The sequence below is a fragment of the Simochromis diagramma genome, unplaced genomic scaffold, assembly GCF_900408965.1.
Source record: "Simochromis diagramma unplaced genomic scaffold, fSimDia1.1 OVJJ01000308.1, whole genome shotgun sequence".
NCBI lineage: Eukaryota > Metazoa > Chordata > Actinopteri > Cichliformes > Cichlidae > Simochromis > Simochromis diagramma.
The window spans coordinates 568,717-594,217 of record NW_024386785.1 but is presented as its reverse complement, the minus strand read 5'-3'; the positions used below and the strand labels follow the sequence as shown (position 1 = coordinate 594,217).

Sequence of the window (25,501 nt, the reverse complement as noted above, 5' to 3'; positions counted from 1 at the left end):
ATAACAGAAATCCAGGGGTGATGAAATAAAAGCATTAATGACAAAACATTAACATTTTTTAAGTGAGTGAACATCTGTAGTGAAAACCGAGGTTTCTGAAAAGGACCTGGAGTTTCCTTTAGCTTAGGCACAAATCTGTGCTGAAGGACTTCTGTTTGGTCTTCACTAAGCTGGAGAAAACAGTAACCACCCAACTTTTAATAAAGCATATGCATATCCGATTTCTGTAACTCAGAAACATCTCTGGGCAGCAGTGGTAAGAAATGCCCTGAAAAGTGCCCAAAATGTACCAAGCTGACCCTTTGTTTACCGACAGCCACCACTGCTGGCTTCTGTCACTTCTGAGTGTTTACCTGCTCAGGTGTCGGACAGGTGTTCAGTGTTTACCTCCTGATGTTTAAACCCACTTTGATCTTCCTGTGTGTAGTGATAACAACATCTGTTGCTAGGGAACATCTGCCTGTAAATATTCAGTGTCAAAAACAATAATAGTAATAAAAAAGTTCGGAATGACAAAAACTTCTTTGAAATTATTTCAGTTTATTTCTGCAGCAGAAAATCATGTCAGCAGAAGTGCATCATGGGAGATGGTGTTTATTTATTAGTTGCCCTTTCTCTCCTTACTTCTGTGTGGAAAATCCACACACTGAAGAAGCTTTTTTCAGCTGCTCCCTTATTCACTACAGCACAGCAGGCAGCTCGACATGTTTTAATTTGCTAGATTTGTATTTATGTCAGATGTCCTACCTGAAGTAACCCCAACAGGCTTTGTGTGTGGACTCTCCCATGAGAAAAGACAGACTGTATGTAAAAGATGGACACCGGGCATTGCTGTTAGCGTCTGGATTTTGAAGCCATAACCACGAGTGCCTCCAGAATTTTTTTTCATATGGGGGCCACTAAAAGTATTGAGATGTATTGTTGTTGTATTGTTGCTGTCACAATAATAAAAGAAAAAGAATAAATCCATTTCATGTCAAAAAACTTTATCTTAATTGCCCCTCAGGGATAAATAAAGTTTTTTTGACTTTGACTTGACCTAAATGAAATTTAAACTCAACAGGTGAAAATTCCAGACACAATTTCTACAAGCAGTCATGAAGCTCTCCAATGTGGCTTGATGCTTATAGTCATCAGTCAGTAAGAAGCTTTAACACATCAATCCTCTTGTTTTCCATCAGTGAAAAGCGAGGACATCCCAAAGCTCGCCGCTGTATTTCTACCCCACCCCTTAATTAAGCGACCCTTAGGCACTCTAAACAGAATCACACTCATCATGGACTGAGAAGGTGGACTGGAAATGAGCCAGTGTTTCTGCCTATTTCCAGCAGAAGAAAAGCTTGAACACAACAGTAATGTGTGTTGCACCTGAGGGTAAGACAAGATCGTCTCAGTAGAAACAACAGAAACAATGTTTTAATAAACTAAATGAATCCAGATGTGTCTGTAGTGCTAATCTCCCTCTATAAATATCGACATATCTAAATATGAAGAATCTGCAAGCAAGAGGGCCACCCTCTAACCTCTGACCCCGTCTCTTCTGCAGAGCAGCTTCTCTAAACGCAGAAGTATTCAGCATCTGCTCGGGAAAGTCAGGGGATGAACGGCGCAGACAGGAGGAGCCACTGACTGATAACCAGTTCTGTGTCTCCACCTGCTGGACTCAAACTGAACTTTATTTAAACAGGAACCTCCTGTGTGAACACAGCAGTGTCATTAAATCCACACAAGACAAATGCTCAATCAGCCTCTTCTTACTGGACAGTTTCCAACCAATCAGCTGCTTGTGTCTTTTGGCTCAGCAGCTGATTGGTCAGTGTCCATTCGAGGCCGTTTGCTGTGCGGCATTTCTGATTGATCGGCATCTCTGAAGCCTTCGGGGGTGATCTGGTATTGCACCATGGTTTCCACGTGACATGGAGACTTAAAGATGGTCGCCAGACGCCGCGACCCTTCCCACTGTAGGAGGAGCCTGATTGTAGGGGCGTGGCCCCAACACTCCCCAAGGGCAGGGACAATGTGGGATTGGCCGTCCCGGATCCGGGTCGTCATCTGGTTGGTGATTACCACTGCAATGTTATGGTTTATTGCCATGGTGATTAGCTGCTGGCCGACGCCATTAAGGAGGCGTGTCCTTTGTGAAAGCTCGTCAAAGAGCAGGCGGAAAGGAAATGCCACACTGTCGATCACCAGGAGGCGGATCTTTGGATGCTGGGACAGGAAGTCAGGAAGTAGATGGAGCTCAGCTAGCAGCTCCACATAGTCATGGCAACGCACCTGAGTGAGGCGAGATAGAGAGCCAATCAGAATTTTAGACGTTTGCAGATGCATAGTGACATCACTGCATACATCACTTAGTAGACATTACCAAGAAGATGTTGGACAGGATGGTCTCCACGGTGAAGGTCTCCATGGCGGCTCGTTGCTCATCGTCCTCAGCCAATAAGGAGCAGTGTCTAACGGCGGCTGCTGCGATGTCGGTGACCCTCTGAAGCAGGAAGCTGCCCACTGTGTCAATAAACATTACCTGACCTTCGACCCCCCCGAAGCACTGAGGCACCTGAACATCCACCGCCAGCTGCAGACTGAAAGGGCGACATCATCACTCACTTTACTGATCCACATCACGGTGACTAATTTTCCTCGACTGTTTTCCTCACGCCATCATCACAGCTCCAAAACATCTGTAAGGTTATAGATGATGGTGTGTGTGTGTGTGTGTGTGTGTGTGTGTGTGTGTGTGTGTGTGTGTGTGTATTTCTTACCACAGCTGCGTTTTTCCGATTCCTGGAACTCCACAGACTTCCGTTATTTTCCCGACAGGGATTCCTCCTCCGAGACATTCATCTAGCTGAGAGGAGAATGTCACGATGCTCCTTAACTCCTCCTCCTTCTGCAGGAGCTCCAGAGCGGTCAGAGATGCTGAGATGTCACCACTTCCGCCTCCTCCTCCTCCACCTTTCACAGCCTTCAGCACCTCCACAGCCTCCTCTTCGCTCAGGCCGGTCTCTGAAATGAAACTCCTCGATAAATCTCACGTACTTTGTTTTCTTCCAAAGGCTCAGCTGTGTTTCACATAAAAAGCAGCTTGATGTTTATTGTGATGAAGAACGTGACTCAGTTCAGTGTCAGTGTTTTGAGCACCTTCCTGTCCATAAGTCTGCATTTCAGCAGAATATAAAAGGTAAACAAACAAACAGCTTTCAGCCATCCCTGCTCCTTATTACAAACGGTCTTCTCAGAGACTATGAGAAAACCATGAGTTACCAGGACGCTGTGAACCTGTTTTAGCTGTGATTTTTACTGCTGCAGGGCTTTAAAAGACAGACTAGCTAAAATGTGACACATTTTGACCGGAGTTTTTGGGAACTGTGGGGGGAAATGGAGCGGTACCTTTGCTAAGCTTGTCCGGTTTGAAGTCCAATAGGTCCGCGGTGAGCTGGAAACCAGCACTACCCAGTTTCAGCCTCACAGCCTGGCTCAGAGGCAAACTGGACACCGGTCTCTGCATCTCCGCTGCTAAACGCTAACAGCTTCAAAGCAACCCGCCGTCACCGGCGTGCGTTTCACACGCGAAAACAAAAACTTACATCCGGATTGAACTTCAAAATAAGAGCCGTTTGACTTCCTTCGGCTGTTAATGATCTCTTGTTTCACTTTTTGAAAAACACATCTAATATTGGTCCTGAATCTGGGATCCTCCTGTTTGCAGCATTTCTCGCCAGGTTTCCTGAAGGTTCGATGACTGAGTGCAGAACATGGTTCCTAGGATTTATAAAAGTGAAAAAACAAGGTGGAAGAAATACAGCTTAGATTAAAGTTTGTAGAGAAAAACACTGCAGGATTTTTAGACTCATGAACCGCCAATGTCCTAAAGATGGAGCTGCGCTAGAATTCAAACATCATTTTGTTTTTAAGAAATATTTTACAAAGTCGAGAAAGGGTTTTTCAGACTCTTTATTTAAGTAAATATCATAATCTACAGAAGTAACAGTACATGAAGTTCAGCATGTGAAAATACTTTATAACTAATTATTCAGAATCATATCCATGGTACTAATGAATCAGAAATACTAGTCCATTAATGTGTATACCACTTTAATGTTGTAATTGAGAAGTTTTTCATTATTTCTGTACTGCCAGGCAGCGATGGCTATAATAATACAGCAGAACGTAGTAGTAAAATAACAAGTAATACCTAAAGCTTTAATAAAAATGCTATGGAGTTTAAGGTACATTTTGCCCACAGCTTTGACATCATTTTACACAATAAATAAATAAATGAATAAATAAATAAATCTGATTAAAAAATTATTTCAACAAATAAACTGCTGGGGAAAGACAAAATTTTTTCCTTTATGAAAGAAGATTATACAACGCCCACCTAATGTTTTATTTTGAAGGCATAACCGGAAGTCAACTGTCAGCTGATCTTTGTTAGTGCAACGCTCTGTTTCGTCAATCACATGCGACGGTTTGGGCACGTGAAACGTAACTGTGACAGAAGTTCGTCAAAGAAATCTCAAAGTAAGCATTTATTGTGAGTTTTAAGTGTTTTAGTTTGAAAAAGTCTGCACGCGGAAGTTATTCTGGGTCCAGTTTTCCTGCTCTCGCGATTATCTCTTCAGTCTGAGTCACGTGCAAACACGTTTTGTTTTATAGAGATGGAGAGAAGAGAGGAAGACGAGGACACGAAGGCGATTGCTCAGAGTGAAGATGAAGAAGAACAAGACGACGAGGAGGAGAAGCGGGAAGATGGTGATTTTGATGATGATGATGATGAGGAGGAGGGAGCTTTCGCAGACAGAAGAGATGATGAGGATAAAGATGTTGGTGACAAAGACGCTGTTGAGGTAAAAGAGAAGAAGAAGAAGGTAAAGAACGTATTTCAGGACAGGAAGTGCGTCCCTGGAATCATCTACCTGGGTCATATTCCTCCGAGGTTCCGCCCCAAACAGCTGAGGAACCTGCTATCAGTGTACGGAGAGATCGGACGCATATTTCTACAGCCTGAAGGTACAAGTACTACCAGAATACACACAGATATTACTACCACAGTATAACACAGACAGTATGTGGTGCAGATATACTCCTTCGATACACACACAACACTAATGAATGAACGAAAACAAACTGTACCTGGATCAGTAATCTAGAGTACCAGCTCTCTGTGCTTTCTGGGAGTGATGGAATTTAAAAAATGAAACAAGGGTCACTGTTTCATTTTTCACAGTTTATGTCCATCCATCCATCCATGCATTTTCTTCCGCTTATCCGGGGTCGGGTCGCAGGGGCAGCAGCCCGAGCTGAGAAGCCCAGACCTCCCTCTCCCCAGCCACCTCCTCCAGCTTATCCGGGGGAACACCAAGGCGTTCCCAGGCCAGCCGAGAGATATAATCTCTCCAGCGTGTCCTGGGTCTGCCTTGGGGCCTGGAAAACCTCGCCCAGGAAGCACCCAGGGGGCATCCTTGTCAGATGCCTGAACCACCTCAACTGGCTCCTTTCAGTGTGGAGGAGCAGCGGCTCTACTCTGAGCCCCTCCCGAATGGCCGAACTTCTCACCCTATCTCTAAGGGAGAGGCCAGCCACCCTTCGGAGGAAACTCATTTCCGCTGCTTGTATTCGCGATCTCGTTCTTTCGGTTTATGTCCTGAAAAAAAAAATACACAATTAAAAGCTTCTCCTGGATATAAAAATTCCAGAGGGTCCAGTCCAAAAATGCCTTTTTTTGATTAACCTACAGACAGGCAGTGCTCTGAACTCTCAGACTTAAACCTTGTGTGGATGCCTTTGTTATGGAGCGATACTAAATGTTTAAAGCAGAATTTTTCAGCGAGTGTCTGCATTCTGCTTGTTTTTTGGTTCTATTTCTCCTCGAGGGGTTATTTTATTCGAAATAAAACACTCCACGAAACGCACTGGAGCTGTAATTTTACAGTCAATGGTTTTATATCACATGTGGGCAGGAGTCAGCCTTCAGAACATCTCACTTCAGCCCACAACATCCTAAAAAGAAAACAGAACTCCTCCTCCAGAAATCAATAAGAGGCAGCGTTATGCCAAGATGTCCCGAACTGCAACGGGTCTGTACTGCTCAATAACTCGACTCCAGATTTACCGCTGACCTGATCATCCCAACAAAAGATTTTTAACTAACAAAGATGTTAGGGCCTTGGGAGGCTAACTGAAATAAAATAAATAGAGGAAATATCCTTACTTCTAGTCTGTTTGGTGACATCTTTATTAAACATTATTTAAACTCTTAACGGATGTATTTATTGAGACCTTGGATGTCTATAAGACTGAGTCAGCTGCTTTCAAAAAGGTTTGTTTTTATTGAAATATAGGAAACATAACATGTTTAAAATTTTTACGATAAATATTCTAAATTTATCACCAAAAAAGTTTAAGGGACCTAATCTGTGTTGGGAAAATGTACACTCAAAGATCAAATGAGTGACAAATTAAAAAACCTGAATCAGTGGGTCTGATGTGGAGTTGGAGAACGTGGCTACCAGTTTTGTGGGTCCACCTGTCCTGTTGGGGGACAGGTAAAGTTCTGAGAGGCTAACCTGATCCTGTGATGGTACGTTTCAGCCATGTTAAACACTTGATCTCACACGTCAGCGCCACTGCATGAACAGCAAGTGAGGAAAAGTGCAGCTTTCACCATAGCCCCTCAGATATTTATCACCTGTTAATGTTCGATGCGCTCATCTTGCAGACAGACAGGTGAGGAAACGGAAGAAGAAGGCTGGGCTGCGGAGGTGTGACTTCACAGAAGGATGGGTGGAGTTCAGAGATAAACGTGTGGCTAAGAAAGTGGCGGCGTCGCTCCACAACACACCGATGGGAACCAGGAAACGCCAGCGCTTCTCCTCTGACCTGTGGTGCATGAAGGTAGGTCTCTTCTTCCCTATTAATGCACACCGATTACGCTGAAAATGCAGACACACAGTTGTTTAATGTCATCATAGTGTCAAATAATTTGTCCCTACTGCTTACCTGTGTGTCCACAGTACCTGCACAGGTTCCAGTGGATTCACCTGAGTGAGCGGCTGGCCTACGAGCAGACGGTCCTAAACCAGAGGCTCAGGACTGAAGTTTCACAGGCGAAGAGAGAAACAAACTTCTACCTGAACAACGTGGAGAAGAGCGCTCACCTGGACAAGCTGAGAAAGAAGAGGCAGAGAGACGGAGAGCAGGTAAACGCTGAAGCACGAGCTGAAGCGACGAATGTTAGCCCTGCTCAGGCAGAGACGCACGTTCGCTCTAAAACTGTTTGTCATCGTCAGGTGGAAGAGAAGACGTGGGACTTCACTCAGCGCCAGACGGAGGAGGAGATCCAGATGAAGAAGAAGAGGAAGAAGGACTCTGTTTTGCAGAAGCACCTGGACAAGGCCCGCCTCATGGAGCAGAAGAGCCAATCGAACGTCTCGCTTCTGGCCAAAATTTTCAACTCCAAACCGTCACAATGACAACAGAGAGATGCTTCATGAACTCCTGGACAAATGTTTCCGTAGAAAGTGTAGATTCCTTTCCCCAACCAATCAAAGGCCAGTTTTGGCAGGGGAAGGGGCGGAGCAAAGGGAGTGGAGGAGAGCCAATATGGAGGAGTCATCCCACTTCCTTTTCAGCTCATTTTATAGAAATTGTTGTGATTAACTTACAGGTACAGAAGAGGGCGCCCAGTGAAGCTAATGGCAGTGCCGCTAACATGTCTGAGTTGAAATACACAACACTTATATTTAGATTTTATTAAAGCAAAGTTGAGTTTGCTCATAAGATGCTAGCATTCTGCTAAAACATGCCGATTGGTCTGTCACCTCGAAGCACGTTTCCCAGTGATGACTCCCAACAGGCGTTACGAGCTTAGTTTAACCAGAGCAGGAAGTTTCCATGTGTGGCTCCGGGCTGCTGATACTCACTTCAGCAGAATGTGGTGCTGCGAGGTCTCTTAAACCTTCAGAAAGATATTTGACTGCAGTCGAAGATCCACAGGGCCTCATATGGTACACGCTACCCTGTGAGTGTCCACTGTGAGTCTGGAGTGGGAGTTCTGGATTATATTAAAATATTTTTGGAAAGATTCAATATTTTTTCTTCACGTGTTATTTTATGTTAATGTTTGTGCGCCGTTCCAGCGATGCGGTGTTGGTGAGCAGACATTTCTGCCTGGGTATCTTTTCGGGATCAGCTCACATGTCGTCAGGCTTGAGGACAGAAGCTGGGGTCATTTCTGAGAGAAGAAAATCACTGGGGACAAATTCTGTGGGCTGGATCTGCTGATCACTGGAGAATTACTATTCAAAGGTCTTGAGCCACTCCTGGTTTCTTGATATTTTGTTAGGAAATTGGGAAACAGTTTGAATAAACTCATGGGTTCATGAGCATGAAATTCGATATTTGATATGACGCCTTTATTTTTTCAGCACAGCCTTCAGGAATAGTTCTCCAAAGTTCTTCTTTGGATGTCGGCTGCCTTTTGTTCTCTGTGACGATGATCCCACACTGCTTCAGTGATGATGAGGTGTGGGCTCTGGGGAGGCCGATCCATGACTGATTGTGTTTTTATATGCAGCTTTTACTGCATTGGCAGTATGTTTGCAATCACTGTCACGTTCAAAAATGAAGTTGTTGCTAATTAGACCCCACAGATGGTATTTTATGTATCAAAAGATGTTGATACTCATCTGCATTCATAATTCCATCGATTTTGACAAAATCTCCAATAACACTGAAGTCCAAACCCACATGATGACAGAGGCTGTTTTATAGACGGCTGCAGACACTCTCTCTCTCCTGACCTCCTCCATACGTATTGATGACTACTTAAACCAAACTCTGTACAACCTGAGGCAGGATTTTTGAGTCATGTTCCTTTGTAGCCACCCTTCCACTGATACCATTTGTGATGAGGCTTCAGTGATGAGTGGATCAACTCAAAGACCAGACATGTGTCAGGGCTTTTTTTCCTGTTTCTTAAAGGACATTACTCCACGTGTCCAGTTACTCTCCACATTATGTCAAGATATGGACATAACAGCGAATCAGCTTGCTGGTCTAACAGTCATGTTTGGTCATTTTTTTATAGATTGAAAAGCAATGAACGAACAAATTATGCGTTTGTGACGAGCTACTAACAAAGTGATTATTTAACTTTTTATTTAGTAAAAGTATAAAAATATCCCTCATATCCAAGTGTGACTTATTATTAACTAAATTGTTTGTATAGCAAACAAACGACTGGCTTCTTTTCGGAACAGATTTCTTGTTGTTTTTAGCTGCTCTGTTTGTATAATCAACATGTTTACATATTATTTAATAAAAAATATATATAAAGAAATGAAAAAGGGGCGGGGACACGTGCCGGGTTGTTACGTCACCGACGGTGCCGTGAGCGTCTCCGTCAGGACGCACCGGAGGAGCGGAGCTGAGCAGAGCAGCAACATGGCTGCAGATTACTGGGAGCCAGGAAGATCCGAGAAGCTGTCAGACTGAACCGAGCCACGGATAACCCGGGACAGACCGGGATAAACCCTCCCGGTGAGTAACGGTCACCCCCGGGCCTCGCGTGTAACCGGAAAACCGTCTTTATCAAATGGTGAGTGAGTCGTTGAGGGAGCAGCGGCCGCTCCGCCTCCGCTGCTATTTTTAACAGTGAGGAGGACGGTTTACTGCAGGAAATACACGGCTCCCGTCCTCGGCTCTCCAGCTCAGAAACACACAGGCGTAGGCAGGTCCACGGAGACACGACACCCGAAGCGGCAGAACACAAACAACAGCTGCCACGGGGACACACACACGTAGCTTCAGTTCCCGTTCCGTGCCGTCAGATCCACGGGCAGTGACGTAACGCATCTGTCAGGTACATGTCCTGTCACTCAGCCAGGTGTTAGCCGTCAGGTGTGCACGTGACATGAAGCGGATCTAAGTGGCTGTTTGGGTTCATTAGTGAGTGCGGGTACTTCCTGCTACACAGACCCGAGGCCTCGAGTCTTTTCATCAACACTGAGTAACATCACACTCACCTGTGTGCGTCAGATTCACCTGTGGAAACTCGTGCCCGCGTTTTCAGGGTGTTCCGTGGGATTCGTTTTAAGTGTCACGCGATTACCTGCAGGTGAGATGAGAGTGCATGTAGTGATTTCAATGTGAGATGAGCACAAAGAGGATGATGTCACAGGTAATACAGGTGGTCATGTACAGGTGAGCCGAATCTATAGCTGGTGATCTACAGGTGATGATGTTCAGGTGAGACCAGTGATTCTTGTGAGGTAGACCTATTCGGCTGTGGTGTGGCAGGTGATGATGGTGAATGAATGGTAGATGAATATGCATAACTACTAATTCAGGCATGATGAGTCAGATGTTGAGGCGTTCAGGTGTTTCCAACTGTTTGGCTATTTACATTTTTGTCCTTTTATTTCTACCTGTCCAGGCGTGGTCTCCAGACTGGCAGCCCCGCCCCCCTTGGCGTCACGTCCCCCTCTCCCCCCTCGGCCCCCGCTAATGGAGAGGATGAGGAAGATCAAACGGCAGCTGTCACTCACTCTGGGGAGGGGTGGGTCAGGGGGAGGGGACAGGACACTGAGTGACACCATCACTCAGGAAGCAACGTCACACAGCGACTCAGGTAATCCTGTCAGGTGTGAACAGAGGCCTGTGCCGAGATTTTACAGCTCAGCGCTGGGTTTTCAATTTTTATGATGGCGGACTTTAATTAATGCCACACACCTGGCTGCTCAGGTGCAGGTTATGCTTGAGATGAGAGATCAGCATGGAAAATTGCTGTCCACTGGATATAGTGTCACCATTCCTAGAAGATGTCTTGAACCTTGATGGACAGAGACGCATATATATAAAAACATACAACAATAAATGGGAAATTAAAGTACTCTTATTTTCCCCTTATACAACGTGTCATAAAGAGAAAAAAGGTAACATGTGGAACAAAAAAGTCCTAAAAATAAATAATGAAACGGGGAAATTCTTTGGTGCACCCATTCCTGGGACATGTGAGCTTTGTCCAGTTTCCCTACATTACTGACATCTGTGAGAGAGAGAAAATGACCAGCTAACTGTATAAATTCCCTTGGAATTTACCTCCGAGTGATTTTTATTCACCGCGTGGGTGAACATCACCCGACGTTAGTGTTCTAGGGTTAAATACTTTATATGTTATATGAAATTTGCAAGGCAGCCTACTTACCATTTAGAATTATGTTTCCATTTGTTCTCAGACAGTCAAAAAGCCTCAGGGAAACAATAATGCTAATGCTGTTTTACACATAAGAATACAGCGAAGCAACGCGTTCATTTAATGCAATACACAGTTGTAATTATAGTCGTATCCACTCGTGCTGCCATGACAAGTCTATAAAGGAGACTTGTGCTCATTTTGTTTCTAATCTCTCGTTCTACTGCAGTAGTTTAGCTACTGATCTGTTTGGGGCTTATGTGTTTATCCTCCGTGGTGACCACGTCGGGGTTGTCCTCGCTTTCTGATGTCACACAGTGCAAAGAGTAACCCACTTCCCATCAGTATGTCCTGGCAACACCTGACACAGAGCTTGTTAAGCTGGGACTGCTTCCATGCTTACCTCGCTCATGTTCCACGGTAGGCTTGAATAGCCTGGATGCTTGCTCTACCCGGGATTTGAACTCCAGACTTTATGTTCCAAAGACTACGCACTTGATAAATTTCCCAGCCCTAGCATCGACTGTTTTACCAGTATATGTATATATGACAGAAAATAAGGAATCCCACCCCCAGTGTTAGTTCCTGGATTTAAATGCTGTTTATCCAGTGCTTTTCCTGTCACACGCTTCCATTTGAACCACAGCAACTGTATAGTGTTTGTTATGTTTTTGTGTTTTTCCCACATGATCCCAGCAGGTTGTCACAGCTCGTGGGAACTCACTTGTAACTTGACTGAAAGCTTGTCGAGTCGATGGCCACCTTTGTGTGACTGTTCAGTCTGACTGTGGATGTCAGAGAAAGTGAAGCCCGATAAGGCAAAGATATTCTGGGCATGTTGGACATATGTTGTAGTACGGGCGACCACATGACCGGCTGTGCAGCGCTGGCTTGCCGTGATGGATGCTGGTTAAAGATTTGTCTGAAGTCCGCTGGTGCTGCAGAGTGTCACTGTGTCACATGGTGACATAACCTGCCGTGAGCTTGGCGACTGCAGTGAGCTGCAGACTTTTTCCTCCGGCTCCACCAATAGGGAACCACCTCTGTGATGGCAGAACTTTGTCCTGATTGGCTGAATGCTTTAGTATGTAAATAACATGAATAAAATATATTTATTCATTTTATTTTCCCCCTCTTTTTTTTTAAATATGTAGCTAACTAATTAAAATTATTCCCAGTTAAAACAGTCAAGAACTAACCAGCTGCTAACCAGCTTTATAAACTGGTCTGCCACTCACACAGCAAACCAGTAACTGGAAGCTTGCTGGTTTAATTCCTGACACTTCCCGCCTGATTCCCTCCTCTGATCTGACTGGTTGGTTGGATCTGTGATTTGATTGGTTGCCTCTTGGACCTGTCAATCAATCAATTAATCAATAATATAACACTTGTTTAATTTGAATTTATTTTTTCTCCTTTAACCCCACTTTCATTTTTTTTTCCTTCCAAATCAACCAACCGTTACCCGCCTCCTCCCCTCACCTCCTCCTACACCTCCCTCATCCCTCCATCGCCCTTCTGTTACCTCCTTTCCTCCCCACATCCTTCCCTCACTTCACCCCTTCATCTCTCCCCTCAGAGGTGGTGTCTCTTCGTTCCTCTGGAGGTTTGAAGGTTCGATCTTCATCCTCTTCAGTTCAGTCTTTACTTCAGTCGTACAGCACCTCACTGAGGAAACCCAGAGGCCTCGGACGCAGCCTGAGCTCCTACCTGAACCACGCCACCAGACTGGGTACTAATGCCGCAAATACATGTACATGCACAAGTACTGTACCACTAATACACACATACGTGCTGAATATATGCAGTATAATCATGTACTGCGCATCTATCAACATAAAAATAGAAGTTGATTTTGCTGTATGCTTGAAAATGTAGATGAGGAGTTTAACTGGTGATGTTTTTATTTTAACGACTAACTAAATTTAATTTCTCTTGTGAAGTGAAAACATAGATCAGTTGTTGGCTGTGAAACAGGAATGAAGTCATAATTGGTGAGTTTAAATCTGAATGCTGGAGCAGTGAAAGAGGCATTCCCCTCGATTTAACTTCAGTACAGCCAGAAAACAACAGTCCGACGGACGCTGTGGCTTCATGTGTTGGCAGGCTGAATGCTGCAACGTCACACTTCTGCTCTAATCAATGAAAGTGGCTTTTCTGGGCTTGAGAGTGTACGTGCTGCAGAGATGCACTCCATAAATATAAAAACACACCAGTCAAAATACTTTGTTTTACACACGGCGTGCACGATCATTTTACACAGAAATGGTGTTTGTATTTCTTCTTGTAATTGTAAATTTACAAAGTCTACTCTGTGGATGTTTTCTTAGCCACGTCATACAAACAGCGCTGCGTTTTGTCCATGAACTGATGAATTCTTTCCCAAATCTTTGCAGACTGGCTGTGCAGAACATGCGCTGCATAGTTGCATTCTGCTGCATATCAGCTCTCTAGTAAAGCGCTATACAAATACAGGCCATTTACCATTTTTACCATTTACTCTGAACTGAGAAATAAGAATTTGCCTGCAGCTGACCCAGGCTTAAACAGCCGTCTGCTGCAACCGGTTGCAGTGACAGGAAAAAGCAGAGCGATGTAGAAATAGAAAGAATATAAGATGAAATACTGAGCAGGTTAGCCTGCAGAACAGATACAGAGAGAGCAGAGACTGTGGGGAGATGGAAGAAACCAAATGGATGCATGCAATCACAGCATATAAAAAGTAAAAGAGAGCACAGGAGAGGTGCGTAATATGAGAAGTTGTGTAACATGACCAAGGAGCGTTCGAGTCACCTGATCCAGCCCGAAACGTAATTGTTTCCAAAAAGAAAAGCTTAAAATCAGGGAGGGTGTCTGACTCCCGAACCCAGACTGGGAGCTGGTTCCACAGCAGAGACGTCTGATAGCTCAAGGCTCTGCCTCCAATTCTATGGAGTGTCGCAGGAAATAATGTTGTGCCATAGAAGAGATCAGCGTGGCTCTGCCTCTGTCTCCAGGAACCACAATAAGCCTGCACTGTGAGAGCGAAGTGCTCTGCTGGGATAATGCAATACTATTAAGTCTTTAAGATATGATGGACTCTGCTCATTCAGGACTTTGTGTGTGAGGAAAATGATTTTAAGCTCTATACTAGAGTTCACAAGGGGCCAATGAAGACAAGTTAATATGAGAGAATTAATATGGGAGAAATGGCTCTTTCTCTAGTCCTCGTTAGTACTCTTACTACAGCATTTCTTTATCAGCTGGAGGCTTTTCAGAGAGCTATGAGTACATCCTGATATAAATGAATTACAGTAGTCCAGCCTGGAAGTGACAGATACAGCGGAGTGCGTTTTCAGCATCACGCTCAGGCAGGATATTCCTGTTTTTGACGCTACTGCAGAGGAGGATTAGTTGTGAGTCATGCCACCAAAACAGCTCTGACCTGCCTGGACACGGGATTTCTGAGATGAGTTGTAGGGAGGAGCCTCTGTAGATCGGACTTGTTTTGGTGCATTTTGGTGATATGGGGAATTTAAGGCCTGCTCTACTCTTTGTATGCGTGTGACTGTTATTCGTGTGTGTTTTCAGAGATCGTCCATGAAGATGTGAAAATGAGCTCAGATGGAGAAAGCGATCCAGCTTCTTCTTCTGATGATGTTCAGAGTCCAGTTAAAGTCAGAATGAGGAATAAGAAGATCTCTACTGAGGTACACACACACACACATATAAACACACACACACACACACACACACACACACACACACACACACACACACACACACACACACACACACTGAGCTTACTAGCAGAGATGTTGGGATATTCCCCAGTCTTTAAGGAGCACTCACTATTTGTTTCCTGCAAAGCCTTGAGGACCTTTTAGCGGTTTGGTGCAGCTCTTCGCCTCCTTGGTTGGTTTCGTTTTTGATATTTTCTTCTCCAGCTGCTCGTTTTCTGGCTGTTTAGCTGTTTGGATGTGGGTGTTTCAGCTTGCGTGCTCTGCAGGCTTACATTCCTTCCAAAGGAACATCTTCAGTGTTATAGAGCTAAGTCTGGTTTGAGATTTCTTGTTGCTTCTTCAGTCCAGCGCGTCGTAGCTGCTGACGGAGGCCCTTCACACTGCTCTGGCTGAGACGGTGCCGTGTGTTTCTCTAACATTAATATTTATCAGATGCAAAGATGCGTTGGAGTGGTTTAGCCTGCAGCTTCCCAAACATGTCAGCGAGCTTGTCTTCATCTTTTTCACGACTGAAAGACTCGGCTGGTCTCCGGGTACAGATGCACAGCTGTGATGCTGGCTGGTCCAGGTCCTGCTTTTAAGGAACGAGCGAGCAAAATGTGTTCGTTTCAGCACCAGACTCGAACTGGTGCTTAACAACGCTGGGTTTACCTGTGCAGTGCTGGTAAAGCTGTAAAAGAGCCAACAGGCTACAATAACTGTCAGGCTGAAGTGTGGGCTGATTGAGCTGCTGTGTCATTAAAAGCAAACAGCTTAGAGAGTGAGGACTCTTTCATCTGTGAGCTTTTTATTTTCTGTGTGGGCTTTTGTTTTTGCAGGCAGATGTGTGACCCCCCCCACACCACCTCCCCTCGCGGCTAATGGTTGATGCCAGTCTGTCACACATCTGTGGACAGATGTTCTGACTCCTGGCCGGAGGTTTTGTTTCTCTGCCTTCTGTTTTAAAATCCTCTAAAGGTTTTCTGATGGATTCAGGTCAGGGGAGGGACTTTATCCAGCTCATAATTTCACATTGTTCTTCCATTAGTCTGTAAAGGCTTCTCCTCCGAGGCACCTCCATGTGTCTGGCTCTGCAGCTACCGCTGGGTCAGATTTTGTATTTTCTTTCGGCTCCTCCTGTAGATCCTGACCTCTGCTGCTACATTAAAGCACAGGTGGAGGTGGATTCCTCACCATGTTGGTCTCACCCTGAGACCGAGAGCCAAACGAGCAGCTGTGGAGTTCGTGGGTTCTTTTTCTAATCTCGCTCAGGCAGCCATCTTTAAGAGGAATCGGGTGCGATTACTGTTTGCTGCAGTGGTCACAGGTTGCATCCAGGGCCTGCATTTCCAGTGCTGTCTGCCCTTTGTTTGTTTTTAGTGCTACTTCAGATCCAGTGCAGACATTTCATGTTAAAATGAAACGGTTCCTTTCATGATGACTGAACATTTACCGGCAGCAGTAAAAGGTCTTTGCTGATGAAAATAAACTGTCAGGTGCTGCGGAGGATGAAGGTGAACGTTCACGTGAATTCTGTTGTGTTTCTTCTCTGTTTCAGGACATCAACAAACGTCTGTCGTTACCGGCTGACATCCGTCTTCCAGACGATTACCTGGAGAAGTTTAATGTGATTGGTCCAGCTCTGTTCGAGCAGCCAATCAGCAGGCGGCTGCGTAGAGTGTCTCTGGTATGTGTAACTGCTTCTTTTCGTTTTCACGCAGGTGTTTGGGGCAGTTTTGGGTAGGCCTGCCACAAACGATGATTTTGATAGTCGACTAGTCACCGATTATTTTTGTGATCAGTCGACTAATCGGATCATGCGTCCAGTGGACGTGGAAAGTACAGCTTATTGGACCAGCATCTGCTCTAATATAACTATCATTTCTAACTAAAAATAAAGACAAGATGATGGTTTATTAAGCCAAACAATAACATTTTTAAGTTATCTAAGTGACTTATAAATCATGTTTAACCTGAGTAGCGAAAGATCGCGCGGGGGGGGGGGTTGAAAACGATGTGCTGGGAGTTCGCTGTTCTTGCCGGATCTAGTGAGCCTTGAACCCGGGCTCGCTATCCAGCTGGTGGGTAACAGACGTCTCCGAAAACGTCGGAGCGCTTTTACAAATATGTGATGTCTTGATAAACCGAGCTGATACTCGAGGTTTACACAGCTACATTCTCGCCTGGAAATATGTTAAACGTTTATTTTGTGACCCAGACATTTGGACAGCCTTTGTCGCGCCGCTGTAACGTAATCGGCCTACAAATGCGGCCTCCGAAGGATGCTTCCCCTGAATTTGGATACGCTGGGCTGCAGACTGTGTGTCTGTAGGGGGGGATGCAAGTGTGAAACCAGTTTCTGATTCTGTTGTTTCAAGTAATGCAGGATGTTTGTTGTGTTGTTTCTCTTGCATTTAGTGTGCCAGCGCAGGTTATTTTAACCCTCTCATCTCTGCCTCTTTGCCTGCAGTCAGAGATTGGTTTTGGGAAGCTGGAGACTTACATCAAGCTGGACAAACTGGGAGAGGTGAGGCCACATTATCTCCTTCTGTCTGTTGATGTCAGACAGATCTTTGAAACTGTTTAATAAAGAACACAAACAGGATCTAAGTGCTCCGTGCTGCTCTGTGACACTCCTTAAAGGTTTCATTTCAGACTCACTAACTAATGTAAAGTTTTCTGACCTTTTCTACAAATTAAGTGTAAAAAGCTTTGCCTGACAGTCCACTCTTTTTGTTGTAATGTTTGCTTTTGGCTCCAGAAATCAATAAATAAGATTCCGATGGCCCAAATGCCCCGCCTCTCTCCTCTCTGTGTCTCACCTGTGTGTAGGGGACCTATGCCACAGTGTATAAAGGTCGGAGTAAACTGACTGAAAATCTCGTGGCTCTGAAGGAAATTAGACTGGAACATGAAGAAGGAGCTCCGTGTACTGCAATCAGAGAAGGTACTGCATCAGTGACACTGAACCAACAGAAGTACTACTGGTACTACAGTAGTAGAAGTACTAATGACAGCATGTTTGTACTTTTTACTCCTCAGTGTCTCTGTTGAAAGATTTGAAACATGCCAACATCGTCACGCTTCATGACATCATCCACACGCAGAAATCCCTCACACTGGTGTTTGAGTACCTGGTAAGAAATGCACACAACAATACACAAACTCTTCTTCTTCTTCTTCTTTGGTGTGTTTGAATGTGTGTTCATGTGTTTCAGGACAAGGATCTGAAGCAGTATCTGGACGACTGTGGAAATGTCATTCATGTTCACAATGTCAAAGTGAGAAAAGTTTGTTTTATTCTTAGTATAATGAAAGTGTGTGTGTGTGTGTGTGTGTGGCACAAACTGATGTGACAAACCTGCTGGTGATTTAACTTTTCTGATTTTGGTAGATTTTTAAACAATGATAAAAAATGAATTTAAAAGAGCAGAAGGAATTCTTCTTCTCTTGTTTCCCTGTTTTTGAGGGTTTTTCTTTGCATCGTGTGCTCATCGACTTTTCCTGTAACTGCAGTGGTGTTTCTGTCCTCAGCTCTTCCTTTTCCAGCTGCTGCGAGGTTTGTCGTACTGCCACCGGAGGAAAGTTCTCCATCGAGATCTAAAACCACAAAATCTGCTGATCAACGAGCGAGGAGAGCTCAAGCTAGCAGACTTTGGTGAGTCCTGCAGACACTGTCTTAGTGTGTTTTTTTTTTTTTTTTGTAAAGTTAGGACCTATTTAAATCTTAGCGTCTGAGGTTTTTCTTGTGCAAAACTCACCTTTGAGTGATGTAAATGTGTAATGATTTAAGCGTGAGCTACCGGCACCTGTCACGCTAAAACTAAGGAAAAGGCAAACAAGAAAACAAGACCAGTTGGCTCTGAAGGTGGAACAAAACGTGAAGAAATGGACCGACAGTCACGTCCATTATTTATTGGTTGGAGGAACATCTTGCTCGTCTGAGCAAAATATCAAATTTTATTTATTCTCAACTTCTGACTTCAGTGAAGCTGCGTAGAGAGAAAATTAAGACACTGGAAGAGGATTACAAGAAAGTAAAAGACCAAATCAACTGTGTGTGTGAAGAGCTGCCCAGCTGTTGCCAAGCCCATCTCTGACACACACACACACACACACACACACACACACACACACACACACACACACACACACACAACAAGTGCTACTTATTAAATTGCAGACCGAACCCTTGGCCAGTGGGAGCCCCCGGCTGAATCCCTGCCTTTCCAGCTCCACGATTATCACTAAACCTCGTGATTTTCTTCATCTTGTTGTTGTTGTCATTCCAACCAGCTGGCAGTTATGTCATGTTAGTGATGAAGATGTGAAGTTCTTCAGGGACCTCTCTCAGACCTTCACTTCATTTATTTATCACAGCATCGCAGAGAGCCGTTCTTCCCGTATTACCTGTGGAGACAGTTTTATTGGAAGAGAGTCGATTTTTGGTTCCTGTGAGAATTGGATATTAAAACTGCTTCAGGCCGTGCGGTTAGACACAGAGGGCGACCGATCCCTTTTTATGCCTGGACTTTGACGATGAGCCAGAGACATGGATTTGCTCTGTGCAGTTTGGCAGAGGAGGATTACAGACACACGTCTGACCTCCACAACCAGAGACAGAATGACCTCCTCGGTGAAGTCACTGCACATCATCCCATCGTCTATTTGTAATGCAACGCCCAGAAAGTATTTAAAATGCCTTTTGAGGCAGTGTGAGTCGTGGTCCTTACGGAGAATGAATACATTTATTTTAGCTGTTAGGATACAAATGTAATCTGAATCAGTGTAAAGACAGTGTTGATGAGGCTTTAATGACACGTGTGTGTGTGTGTGTGTGCGTGCGTGTGTGTGTGTTTGTTTCAGGTTTGGCTCGAGCAAAGTCGATCCCAACAAAGACGTACTCCAACGAGGTGGTGACGCTGTGGTACCGACCACCTGACATCCTGCTGGGCAGCACCGACTACTCCACTCACATCGACATGTGGTCAGTGATGCAGTACACTGTACTACTCTATTGTAGTACTGCTACTAGAAAATTTGATAAATTACATTTTAAAAAAATCGATTCTTCTGTGGTGAAATGATCAACTATGGTTAAACCATCTGATGAGACAAACCTCTTGCCGTGTGTGTGCGTGTCTTTGCGCTTGTCTGTCTGTTTTTAGGGGTGTTGGCTGCATTTTTTACGAGATGGCGACAGGTCGACCTCTGTTTCCCGGTTCCACAGTCGAGGAGGAGCTTCACTTTATCTTTAAATTGTTGGGTGAGAACCAATCATCTTCTACTTCGTAATCTTTTGAGGACACCATCGACCTGTGTTGATTAAAAGCATGCCTTGGGTTGGACGTGGGAGGGACGTCTCACCAGACCTCATCATGCTGCTGTTTTTAGCTTTATTTTGTAAATTAATTTAAATGTATGTTTCAAAAAAATAGTAGCTGTTAAGCTTTTGCATTTATATTTATAATAAACCTCGTATGTATTTTGTGTGCAGGTACTCCCACAGAGCAGACCTGGCCTGGGATCACTTCTAATGAGGAGTTTGTGGCGTTTAACTATCCTCAATACAAAGCAGAGAGACTGAGTAACCACACTCCCAGGTGCAGAGCTGCACACATGTACACCTACACATGTTTTAGTAGCCAGGGGTTAAAACACTAAGCCTCCTCATCCATATGTCCACCCTGTTGCTGCTGACCCACCAGGATCCGTGTGATTCCTTTGCAGTGGCCTCCAGAGAGCCTTCCTCTTTACTTTTAGTTTAAGTCACCAGATCTGCAGCTGCACACAGATGTGCAGTAATCTTAAAGGCTCACTGCACCAGATAACGAAGTTTGTGTTTTTGTGTTCAGGCTCAGCACTGAAGGAGTGGAGCTGTTGTCAGAATTCCTGCAGGTCAGTTAACCTCGCAGTGTTTGTGCGTCTCCTTTTCTTTCTGAATCATAACCAATAAATAACATTTTGGGGGTTTTTTTGTGTTCATTTATGTGATGGGGAAAATAAAAATTTTAAGTTTAAACTTTATTTAAACTTTAGTTTGAGGGGAAGAAGAGGATCTCTGCAGACGAGTCGATGAGCCACTCTTACTTCAGTAACCTTGGAAAGAGAGTGAAGTTACTTCCTGACAGTAAGTTTAAAGTTCACACCGGTCCCATTTGGTCCCTGTTGTTACGGTAACGTCACAGAGGCGCTGTGGTTGTTTTTGTTTCAGCGACGTCCATCTTCACCCTGCCAGAGATTCAGCTTGAAAAGGAAACGATGAGACCAACAGCAGCAGCACCGGATCCAGGTAACAGTCTGTGTGGGAAGGAAGCAGAGCCACGTGGCTCCCTGCTGGGTTAGTCTGACACTGACATCGTCTATTTTTGTCTTTCTGTCCAGCAAACAGTCCAAACAGGAGGCGGAGTATGCTTTTCTGACATCGTGGCGAGGCGGAGTCTGCTGCTGGACAAACAAAGGGAAACTGACAGGACAGGAAGTGACGATGATGATGATGCTTTTTTTTTGCTAGAGGATTTACTGCAAGTTACTTTACTGACTAACAGCAAGTGCAACAGAGTAGAAGAAAACAGAAGTTACTATTATTTATGACGAGAAGATGAAGCCCGTTGTTTACACAGAGAGGAAATTATGATTCGCTGCAGCTACCTGACCAATCAGAGCACAGAATATTGTGACTAACGGAAACGGGCTTCAGAGCTTCACCTCGGCACACGGAGAGATGAACGGGTGAATAGTAGTAAAAGCTTCTCCAGGAGGGTTTGTCTTCCATCTTCACTGCAAAGATTAAACACATAAATATCAAGTTGGTGAAAGTCCTGGAAAACCTGGAATTCAGCTCTGCTGTCATGGAAACCCCTGGAAACAGCCGTATACGTCATATCACCCGTGTGAACATCTGCGGCAGCAAAGTCAGCGTTAAACTGAAGCCACGATCCAGTCCCAGCGTGCTGAACTGTACCTGCTTAAAACTTTAATAACACCTGATGAAACACAATAAAAATTCAGTTTGTTAAACACATAAAAAACAAACATTCAAAAATTTTGACTCCAAAGTTTTCCCTAAATTGCAGCTTGATTTATTTTAATATTTTTTTTAACGTGCTACCGAACATGAGATGAAACCGTCAGAGTAACGTCGAGCCTGCAGCGAGAGGAAAACAGGCGCGGTTTTCACATTAAAGGCTGAAGACGAATGTTCTCTGTTTCAAACCCGCAGCTCTTCAGCGGTCTCCTTATCTGTGTCGAGCTGCCGATTGTGTTTCGGTTTGCAGTATTACATTTTACACTTCAGTGTTACTATTAAACAGCCTGCAGGAGAAGCCAAACACACATCTGTGGAAATTTAAACCTTTGCTTTTATTTTGAAAGTGTGAACCTGATTTCTGCTGTCCTGCATGTGTGTGTTGTACACTCGAACTTTATACTGTAATACTGTTAATATATATATATATATTAATACCAAGAGACGGTAACACCATAAATCTGCCGTATATAGCTTATCACAGAGAATTTATTTCAACTGGAGTTTTATTTTGTTTTTTTGTGTTTATTGGAGATCAGTAAGTAGGGTTTTTTTTGTTTTTGTTTTTTTTTTTTTGTCATGGAGACTGTTGAAAAGTGTGATGCCTTTGCCTCATTAGACCCCATGACATGTCAGAGGAAAATGCAGGGCACTGATTGCTGCTGTTTAAACAGAATTAGCCAAACAAGTTTGTTTCTGCACAGACTCAACCAGCAGTCAGCCGATTGTCTGTTGCGCATTTCATAGGAAATTCCCAATTTTTGATGGCAAATTACACGCAGCATCGCGTTCTCTTTCATAAAGAACTTTTTGCAGCTCGTGGTTTTTAGCCTGTGTGGAAACAGACTGCAAAAGAACATTTTAAAGAGATTCACATCCTCGTTGAGACCTAATCTTCCCCTGCACAGAGTCCAGGTGTCGCTGGATGGGATTCATATAACCTTCAGGTAGTTTTCAGATTTCATCCCTTCAAAAACAGATGTAATTTCAAAAAGCCAGTTTTTATTTTTATTTCATTTTTTTTTGTATTCTTATCAGTTTTAAGAGTGTTCATATTTTTAAGAGATAAGCTGTTCTTGATGTGAATCTTTATTTTTTAGCTGTGAAGAAATCTTAGCAATAGAGAAATAATAAGACAATAATAACCATCGAACAAGGTGTTTGACTCAGAGGAAGCTGACTTTTCAATCTGCTGTAAAAATGTTGCATACAGTTGGATGTTTGTGGGAGGTTGGAGACATCCAGTGCCCGTAAACGAACGCACCTCCGTTATGTTTGATTGTTTTATTGAACGGCAGCTGAAGTCTGAAGTCTTAAAAAGTTAGAATGGATTCTAGAGGTGTACATTTTTTTTAAATGCCAGAAAAAGATATCAGACTGAAAATATTCAGACTTTTGCTCCCCGTGAATCATTGAAACGAAACGATAAAACATTGTGGAGGTGAGTTGCCGTTATAGGTAGTAATTCAGAGTGTTTACTGTGTTTCTGTGAATAAAATTGGACACTGGCTGCAGTCAAATGGTCAAAAAAAATGATCACCTGTGTAATTTTCTAATCACTTTTCCTTAACTTCAATGAAACATGTTACAAAAGGATGATTTATAAGGACTTCAAAGAGCCACGGTGCTCAGGCTGCTCACACACTAAACTGGCAGCAGATGCTTTGGTGTTTCTGTCTCCAGCGATGCAAAAATCTCGTCTTAGTTATTTTGTCCCATGTGTTCTGTTTCAGGAAGAGTATAAATATGACTTCCTCACCAACCTTTGTCTAAGGCTTCCAGTATCTGTGACTGAAGTAACAGTAATAATCCTCAAAGCTGGCAACACAGCAATGCACAAAAAGAGAACATATCCATGCAAACTGAGGTATACTGCAACCTTCCCTGTGGCTCTTTTATTTGACCTAATTACATATAATTGTTGCAAATTAGGCATGGGTATTAGCTGCTTACCTTTCCTGAGGAAAACTGACTATTTGACTGCAACCTGTGTGTTTTTCTTTTAGGACTTAAATGTGTTCAAAGTGATGTGACGGGGGAGAGTCAGACTAAAGGTGAAGCTTCTGTCAGCCGTGCTAATGCTGGGTTAAAACAAATGACTGTTGAATGTAACTCTAAACTGTTGATGTGGTCGGTAGTTTAATGTTGGCTGGGTTTACAGTAATAATGTGTACAGAGTTACTGATTATTAGAGATAATCACAGGTTTTAATCTGCACGCTGCAGTGTTGTTGTTCCTCAGCTGCTGCTCAATTGCACAGGAAACGGCGTATAGATGTGAAAGTTCAGAGCGCATGTTTCTTCAGAGGTCACTGATTGATCTGCATTTTTGGTTTTAGGAACATGAAATAACGTAAAAGAACTCAGGAGCACACTACGTCCCAGTTGTTGAAAGAAAAGCACTTTTGCTTTAATCTGAGATTAAAGCAAAATGGTCAGAAATCCTTCAGGACAGGATTTTACAGGTACATTTTCAGCAGTCATCACTTGAGTTTTCCACATGCAGTGTGTTGCCTAATGCAGAGTTAACAGATCATCATACAATGGCGTGTACTACTTTATTAAAAGGTGCACGTAAGACCGACTGGGCTGGTTCTCAAACTACAAACGCTGTATTTTCACATGTACATGTCTTCTCTCTCTTTTCCATTCTAATAATATCCAGTTACTGAAGCTCAGGGAAGGGAACAGTACATTGTGATGTATGAAGCCATTAGTTTCCCTTCTTTAAACAGCCTCCATTTATAACAACAAAAAGACGTCATTAAAATCAAAAGCTGGATCATTGTTTCGTGCATTGGTGTGTGCTGCTCCCACCACAAACCAAGCGTTTCACAGACCCTGAACTGGCAGCTTTGTTAAATGTGCCCATATCGTGCTGCTTTGTGGGGAGACTGCACGTGTACATATGTGTCCTCTTGCTTAGATCCAGTTTGCACGGCTCTGTGATGGGAGCAGTACATCCTGGTGCATGAAATCTTCAGTTTGCCTCTATTTCATACAACAAAAACACACTTGATGCCTTTTAGAGGGAAGTTAATGTCCTCAAAATTGAAAGCCGGTGCTCCTGATGCTAAACTTCAAATCCGCTGTTGCTAAAGGGGATTTTTTTTTTATTGTATTAACACCTTTTATCAGATTTGGACATTTTGCTTTTACATGAATTATTAAACAAAACGGGACACAAAACAAGAATCATTCAAAATCATGCAAAGCGAGGCAGCAGCAGGGTTCATGTCTGCTATGTTTGTCACGTTTAGGAACATTTTAGTGACCTATGGAGAAACATGCATGTTTCTGGTCCACATAGATGCAAATGCTGTTTTCTCTGCTTTTGTAAATGAACTAACATGCTTTGTTTTGGTCGACACCATACCAAAGTTATCTGCAATATACTGCACTGCATGATGGGATTCTTCCAGATAACTTCTATGCTGTTCATTTGAATAATCTTCCATTTGCCAAGAAAGCACTGCGACATATCTGATGCTATAATGGATCTGCATACTTGAAATATGAGTCCAAGTATGAAAAAGAAAGTATATCCTGTTATTGTGTACAATTATGTTTACTT

General features: G+C 43.6%; 3 protein-coding genes across 7 annotated transcripts; 2 read left to right on the top strand and 1 right to left on the bottom strand.

Annotated features, from left to right (window-relative positions):
• Positions 1 to 522: 522 nt before the first annotated feature.
• rad51c (RAD51 paralog C) lies at positions 523 to 3,612 on the bottom strand. Its single transcript, XM_040022620.1, has 4 exons — positions 3,394 to 3,612; positions 2,766 to 3,009; positions 2,369 to 2,585; positions 523 to 2,277 (listed from the first exon to the last, which is right to left on the bottom strand). The coding sequence occupies exons 1-4, from the start codon at positions 3,509 to 3,511 to the stop codon at positions 1,777 to 1,779; spliced, it is 1,080 nt and encodes a 359-aa protein (XP_039878554.1). The 5' UTR covers positions 3,512 to 3,612; the 3' UTR covers positions 523 to 1,776.
• A 786-nt stretch (positions 3,613 to 4,398) lies between these two features.
• On the top strand, positions 4,399 to 8,420 carry abt1 (activator of basal transcription 1). Its single transcript, XM_040022621.1, has 5 exons — positions 4,399 to 4,527; positions 4,663 to 5,016; positions 6,725 to 6,900; positions 7,020 to 7,205; positions 7,296 to 8,420. Exons 1-5 carry the CDS (start codon positions 4,467 to 4,469, stop codon positions 7,476 to 7,478), a joined length of 960 nt encoding a protein of 319 aa, XP_039878555.1. The 5' UTR covers positions 4,399 to 4,466; the 3' UTR covers positions 7,479 to 8,420.
• A 979-nt stretch (positions 8,421 to 9,399) lies between these two features.
• Positions 9,400 to 25,099, top strand: cdk16 (cyclin-dependent kinase 16). 5 transcript variants are annotated; one of them, XM_040022614.1, is made up of 17 exons: positions 9,400 to 9,546; positions 10,442 to 10,636; positions 12,780 to 12,932; positions 14,771 to 14,889; positions 16,460 to 16,588; positions 17,372 to 17,428; positions 17,734 to 17,848; positions 17,944 to 18,038; positions 18,120 to 18,182; positions 18,436 to 18,559; positions 19,768 to 19,888; positions 20,070 to 20,167; positions 20,399 to 20,504; positions 20,757 to 20,799; positions 20,941 to 21,031; positions 21,116 to 21,193; positions 21,286 to 25,099. In XM_040022614.1, the coding sequence occupies exons 2-17, from the start codon at positions 10,513 to 10,515 to the stop codon at positions 21,321 to 21,323; spliced, it is 1,554 nt and encodes a 517-aa protein (XP_039878548.1). In that variant the 5' UTR covers positions 9,400 to 9,546; positions 10,442 to 10,512; the 3' UTR covers positions 21,324 to 25,099. The 5 variants fall into 5 exon arrangements, with proteins under 5 accessions (XP_039878548.1, XP_039878550.1, XP_039878552.1 ...); XM_040022616.1 differs by having other exon boundaries at positions 9,400 to 9,604; XM_040022615.1 differs by lacking the exon at positions 9,400 to 9,546 and adding an exon at positions 9,910 to 10,123.
• Positions 25,100 to 25,501: the final 402 nt, after the last annotated feature.